General features: G+C 55.2%; 1 protein-coding gene across 1 annotated transcript; it reads right to left on the bottom strand.

Moving 5' to 3' along the window:
* Window positions 1–2,524: 2,524 nt before the first annotated feature.
* Window positions 2,525–3,631, bottom strand: FAM181B (family with sequence similarity 181 member B; the record flags this gene model as incomplete). Its single annotated transcript, XM_082303986.1, has 1 exon — window positions 2,525–3,631. One exon carries the CDS (start codon window positions 3,629–3,631, stop codon window positions 2,525–2,527), a length of 1,107 nt encoding a protein of 368 aa, XP_082160112.1.
* Window positions 3,632–7,083: the final 3,452 nt, after the last annotated feature.

The raw sequence follows: 7,083 nt of genomic DNA, 5'->3' as shown, positions 1-7,083 counted from the left end.
TTTGAGACAAGATCTAACCCAAGGAGGCTGATGATGCTCTGCTTCTGAGCACCACGGGTCACCACCTACACGGGAGCAGAGCACCCAACGAGTGAAAACCACCTGCAGGTCAGATTTGTGGCACTTCACGGCTACTTGGAATAAAAGGGTGAGGCCTGTGGGCAACCGAACAGTTCAGGTTTGCAATGCCTACATAGCATATCCCAGGGGCTGTTCCTGAAAACTTCTTTTAGACTTTTTTCAAGCAAAATCTCACAGAAGTCTGCAAGACAGCTGACAAATAGGATGGCTGTAAAGTCTTCAGGATTAGAGCCCTGGTTAATACACACTTGCATATTGAGCTTGTGAAATAAATAAATTGCTCAGTGAAATCCTAAGTGAAAAGAGGTGTTATCTTTCCTTAGCAGAGACCATTGCATTATCAGCTTCCCCTTCATTTGCTTCGGCCTGCTGAAAGCGCAGATCTCAGGCATGCGGCTCAGGTGAGAAAGCTGGGCAATAAGATATATATTAGCGCAGCACCATCAAGCCGCAATACTCCAAGCAGCTGCCAATATGTGCTACAAATTCACATGCTTGAAGCAGTGGGTAAACAAAAAAAAACCACCTCTGCAACCGAAATAACCCCCCAGTCGGTCTTGTCTAGATAACCTGAAAGGTCGTTTTACGCAAGCTCTGCTCGGACCCGGCGGCGCGCTGCTTGCAAAGGCAAACTCGCGCTCTCTTCACCGGGAGGTCTGCCAAAGCGAAGAAGGCAGGACTGAGTTCACGGAGCAAGACACTGTCCCACCATCGAAACCAGCAGCGGGGCAGGCTTAACCTAATTTGTAGCTACCTTGGCTGGACCGGCCGCCTATTGATCCTCACACACGATCTCCTGAAGCTTAGTTAAATAAACTACTGCAAAATTATACTCGAAAAGTACATCTCTGTAATGGGGTTCAGCTATGAGACACTGGAGTGCTGTGGCCACTCATTCACGGTGGTTCCTTTCCATACAGCTTGTGGAGACCTTGGGCAGCTTTTGGGGAGGAAAGAGGCAGCCTAAGTTACAGCTTTTGCTGTTTAAAAGTAAAATTAAGCCAATTTCTGAAACAAATTATCTCGTGGTTTACTTCCAAAAGATCTTGCTTCACCTCTCCACGCATCCCAACATCTTGACCCCGCGTCTCTGAGAAGTTAAATCTGGGATTGACGAATGAAGAAAACTGTTTTACTTCTCACGTTATCTTTTAAAAGATAGAAGGCACAAGGATTTGTCACCACCCGAGGGCAAAACCTCAGGCTGATCCGTATGTGGATCCCGTGTCAAAAACAAACAATCCGCTGGGGACTGGCGGGGAGCCAGGCTGCGGGATTGCCTTTTAAAACCGCATCTCAATAGGAAACCTCCCCAGTATTTTGATCTGTTTTCATAACTGTAACAATTTTCATCCCTTGGCTTTGTAGCGTATTATCATTCCCTTCTTTCTAGGAAGTTAAAGGAACAGCCGGTACAAATGAAGGCAAAACAAGCATGGGTCGCTGTGGATAAAATACGGCGTTTCAAAAGATTTAGGAAAGACAAAAACCACTGCCCGTCTTAACTCCTGCCAAGAAACCATTACAGAGGACGGAGGCGCAGTGAAAGCCCCTTGAACGCTGCATTTCAACGGCAGTAACAACCACAGACCTTAGATCTATTGTGTAGCTTTATTTTTATAGGACCTATCATAGACTCTTTTACATAACTTAAATGATTATCAAATAATCTCCTGTACACAATGAGCCCGAGCCGCATTGCTTTCCGAGCTTTGACACATTCCTGGAAGAAATCCAACGGTCCGTAGGAATCACATTGCTGCAGCGGCTACAGTACATTTTTGTCCCGAACTTACGCCATCAATTAACTTACGTATCGCTGTAAACTGCTGTTTGCAAGATCCTGCAAGACATATTGTTAAATTTCAGGACACTAAGTTTTGGTAGCAGCATTTTTAATTTTGCTTCACTTTTTTGTTTTGTTTTCTCTCGCCTTTTGTGTCCTCAGCTGAACACCCGCCAGCACTTGCGATGCAGGCAAGCCTGGGAAAAATTTTAACCACGCCGCAAGAGCTGACCGAGTTTTACTTTTAGACTGGGATCATTTACAGGTGGTCACGGCTGCCTTCAAGAAGAGCAGCCCCCGTTGCAAGGTCGCGTAAGACAGGTACACCGAGCCGCGTCCGCCTACAGTAAGACACAACCTGACCCTAAGGAAGGCTAAGGAAAGGGAGTCACCGGCCGCTAGAAAAACACCTGAAGGAACCCAATATTTCACATTTTATTTGCAGCGCCTCCCAAACGGCAGGAGGAGGCGACTCGCAGAGCACAGGGCCGAGTCCTGCGGGGGCCGTGGGGCGGGGCACGGACACACGGACGCAGGCGGGAGGCCCCCCGCAGCCCCGAGCGCCCCTCGGGCCCCGCCGGCGGCCCGCTCGCCGCTCGCCCCTTCCATCGCCCCGGGCCGAGCGGGTCGGGGCCGGGCCCGGGCCCCGGCGCTGCCCTACAGCCCCGAGTAGCCGGCCCGGTGGTAGCCGGCGCTGTAGTCGTAGGGCCCCTGCGGCGGGGGCAGCGGGCAGTCGGGGAAGAAGGGGGCGAAGCCCGCCGACAGGGGCCCGCCCGGCTCCTCGCCGCCGCCCGGGGCCGGCTCCCCGCCGCCGGGGTAGAGCGGGCGCAGCGCCTCGGCCGACGCCTTCTTGGGCGGGCTGCAGGGCCCGGCCGGGCTCCAGGGCGGCTCGGGGTAGAGCAGCCCGCCCAGCAGCGGGTGGTGGGCGGCGGGCAGCGGCAGCGGGGCTTCGTAGAGGCCGTGCTCCAGGCCCAGCTCGGCGGGCAGGCGGGCGGCGGCGCCGCCGGGGAAGGCGTCCGGCGGGGCGGGGTGCTCGGGCAGGAGCCCGCCGTACTCGGGGCCCAGCAGCTCGAAGAACTCGGCCGCCTCCGCGCCGCCTCCCCCGCCGCCCTTCTCCAGCTCCTTGGCGCCCGGCGGCGGCCCGCGGGAGGCGGCGGGAGCAGCGGCGGGCAGCGCCGGCTCCGTGAAGAAGGAGGGCGGCAGGTTGCGGTCCCGCAGCGGCACCTTCCGCGGGCCGCCCGCCGCCCCGCCGCCGCCGCCGCCGCCGCCCGCCGCCCCGCCGCCCGCCGCCTCGCCGCCGCCCGCCGCCGCCGCCCGGCCCGGCTGCAGGGAGCCGAAGAGGGCGGCCAGGCTCTTGCTCTGGAGGCTGCTGGCCGCCTGCGAGGCCTCCCGGCGCGGCGGGGGCTTGGCGGGGCAGGCGGCGGGCGGGGAGGAGGCGGCGGGCGGCGGCGGCGCGGGCGGCGGCGGCGGCGGGGCGGCGGCGATGATGCCGGTGCAGCGCTTGATCTGCTTCTGCAGGTACTTCCTATGGTTCACCTTCCGCTTGGACTTCACCGGCTTGTCCAGCGCCAGCTTGATGTTGCTGGAGGCCGAGTCGATGAAGCTCAGCAGGTCCCGGGTGGCTTCTTTAAAGTCCCCCGCCTCGCCCCCGCCGCCGCCCTCGTAGCCCTTCTCCAGGTCGGCATAGCCCAGCAGGCCGCCGCCGGCGGGGAAGCAGAAGGAGAGGAGGTGGTGGGGGCTGAGCAGCGCGGCTGGCACGGCCATGGCCGGCGGCGGGGCCCCGCCGCCCCGAGCTCCGCAGGGCTGAGCGGGGCGGGCGGGCGGCGGCGGCGGCGGGGAAAAGGCGGCGGGCGGGGGAGGAGGAGGGCTCAGGAGCGGGGCCGGCCCCGGCCCTCCCCGCCTCCCCGCCGGGCCCCCGGGGGCCGGGCCCGGCCGGCTGCGGCCAGCCCCCGGCCGGGGAGAGCGGCGGCGGCGGAGGGGCGGGACGGGCATCACCCCCGGGGCGGGTACACACAGCCCCGGGACAGGTACACAGCCCCGGGACAGGTACACACAGCCCCCCGGGACAGGTACCCGCACCTGCCGGAGCCAGACGCACAGACACCCCCCGACCAGAGGCACAGCCAGCCCCCCCGGCGCTGCCCCCCGCCCGCAGCCGCTCAGCCGGCACAAGGCGCCTTCCTCTGCCCGAGGGCCGAGCGCCGGTGCTGCATCACCCGCACGGCTCTAGGTGCGAGGGCGCGGAGACACCCGCCAGCATGCACAGCCTAAAGTAATTTGCAAAGTTTTGTGGTTTTTTGGTTGTTTGTTTTTTTTTTTTTTCCAAGCTCATTGCTATGCACGTTACCCAGCATATTGTATTTTCCCAGTCAGGTCAAGTCCTGAGAAAATCCAGAAGAGATTTTAAGTGGCTGGGTTGCATTCAGTTAAAACGGAAGAATTTTACTTGCACAGGTTTAGCGAAGCAGCAGTATAAATCTTCAATATCGACAGCAGAAAAATTTGTGAAGAGGCTACTGAAAGTACTGGTAACAGCTCCTTTAGGAACTATCTTGTCTTTTCTGGGGGGAAAGATTCTCCTTTAGAAAACTTTTACATTGATGCAGAACAACCTCAACCCTTCAAGCTCCAGATTTATTTTCAGTGATTTTATATGTCCAAATGATTGAATAAAGATGTATATCTGATTTTGACTGAAATGAAGTGAGTTTTCTTGGTCTGTGTCAATTCATCAGAAGTACAGCAGTTTTATATTGGAAGGAAAAACGGAAAGCAAAACTCTGCAGGAGAAAAGGGCAACAGGCTCCTAAGACCGTACTTAGTGGTAAAAAAGGGAAAAATCAGCCAAATTCACCTCACTGTGGTTCCAAACACTTGTCGAATGCAAAGCAAGCATTGCAAGGAGAAAAGAGGAGGAAGCACATACTTCATGAGAGGAAAAAAAAGGCTCAAAATCCTCTACAAAACCAAAATGCTGATTTTCTTGGTCCCTCACCTGCGTCTCAGCAGGGTCCCATCGGCAGGCAGAGCCTCGCCGGCCCAGGCACAGCCTGGGCTCTGGTGCCGGCACATCTGGGCTTGGTCTCCTTGCAAAACCTGCTCTGCTGGAGCCTCCTGCAGTCTCTTCTTTGGGGAGTTGCTCTGAGTGCAGCTGTGTAATTGAAGGAAAAATACTGGTAAGCAGAGAGCTATGGGAAATCTATATATCTCTCCATATCAGAATGAGTATGTATACATAGGAGGTGGATTTAAACTGCTTAGCTCAAGTACAAGTGACCCGAGCTACCCAAGCCTTTACCCTGAGGTCCTGTCCAGCCCTGTCAAGCTTTGCAGCCTGCTCCAAGCTCCCTTATTGATGGGGAAATGTAAAGAACAACATATAGATATATCCCCTCTGTGCTCCGCTAGATAGTTTTCCATCCACTTTGAGGCCATTTCAAACTCCACGTGGGGTCTAGAAAGCAGGGATCACTCTCTGTCGCTGGACGTGCAGCCAGTTTGAGAGCATTTCTTATCCAAGCAATGTGAAATGGCTCTCTAATAGAGCAGCAACGAAGTTGTCCTCAAGTTAGTATCTGCTTCGGCGTTACAGCGGCAATATTTCATACCCTGTCTAAAGGGGGTTGTTAACGAGTCTGGGTGGTGTTATATGCAGAGTGGCTAAATATCTGGTGGCTTAGAGAAAAAAAAAGCTGAAAGCCCCGGCTTCTCTTCTGTAAGGCTAAATTCATTCAATTGAACAGCTTTGAGAGCTCAGCTACGGTTTAGCAGGAGACTTTATTACCCCCTAAAAATTGGTGAGTATTAAAACAATTGCCAGGCATGCAAAGGAAAGTTTGCATTCAGTGGTGCTAAGCAGCCAAATTTACATATTCTCAACCAGATCTGGAGATTCAGAAAGCCTTCATAATTGCATTAAACATGTTTATTCTCTGTGTTCTCTCAAGCAGAGCTGATTACCCCAAGTTGGGCAATGCGTGGAGGGAAATTTGCTAAGCCACATGATGTCAACAACTTGCAAAGAAACTTAATTTTTCCAAGGAAATAGCGGTTTGGATATTCCTGCAAAACGTCTCTCTTTCCCAGCTGCTCTACGAGCCAACGCTTGTCTACTGCCCGTGCTCTTTCAGGATGCCAATGCTCAGCCTGCGCAGGGTGGCTCTCACGTCCCACCAGCGATCCACCGCGGCTCGCTGGCAAGGTCTAATGTCCGGGAAGTGCTGGGATTAGATCCACAAAATAGCCCCAGCCCCAGGCAAATGCTTGGACCAGATGTCCTGGTCCCTCCTCTCTCTCCCCCCATCAGACCGAGGTGCGGGAAGTGGCTGCAGAAGCGCTTCCCCGACTCCAAACCTCCATCCCGCAGGATGGCGTTCAGTGCTCACTAAGGGACTCCAGGGGCTCTACTGCTATTTTCTTGCCCACTTTTGTGTAGGAAATGTATCTGGGTTCGTTTATTTTCTTGCTTATTACAGGCAGCAGCATCGACCAGCTCTGGGGATTAACCAAGGCTCTCCAGCACGATGCCCTCAGTGTCAAGTTCGGCTTTTTTAGAGGGAACGGCAGCATGGTCACCCTGCGAATCGAAGGGAGCAGGGACAAGCTGTGCTCACTAATGCTTTGCACCAGCCACAAATTGAGCTCGTAGCCACACGATCAAGCCCTTTGCAAGAAGATCAATTTGTTATCCTTACGGACTGAGTGGGGCAGAAAGGAGAGCATGCCTTACACAAAAAAGAAAGCCTTGCACAGCTGAGGACCACGTTAACGGTGCCAGCACTTTTGTGGAGCATCTCCTCACTGGAGGTGGTTCCAGAAGCTGAGTCCGCCCTCCTGATGCTCGCGGGACCGCCTGTCTCAGTGCCCAACACCGGGGTAAACCCTCTGCAATGCAGGGACAGGTAGTGGGATCCAGCCTGAAGGAAACATCTGATGCTGTGCCCCATCACTAAAAGAGAGTAGATTCAGACTGGACATAAGGAAGAAATTTTTTACAATGATGGTGGTGAAACACTGGCACAGGTTGCCCAGAGAGGTGGTAGATGCCCCATCTTTGGAAACATTGAAGGCCAGGCTGGATGGGGCTCTGAGCAACCTGATCTGGTTGAAGATGTCCCTGCTCATTGCAGGGGGAATGGACTGTATGGCCTTTAAAGGTCCCCTCCATCCCAAAGCATTCTGTGGTTCTACGATCACTAGCAAAACCTTCCCTGGGG

Source organism: Platalea leucorodia, assembly GCF_965183815.1.
Source record: "Platalea leucorodia genome assembly, chromosome: 2".
NCBI classification, from domain to species: Eukaryota; Metazoa; Chordata; class Aves; order Pelecaniformes; family Threskiornithidae; genus Platalea; species Platalea leucorodia.
This window is presented reverse-complemented; position numbering and strand designations above follow the sequence as displayed.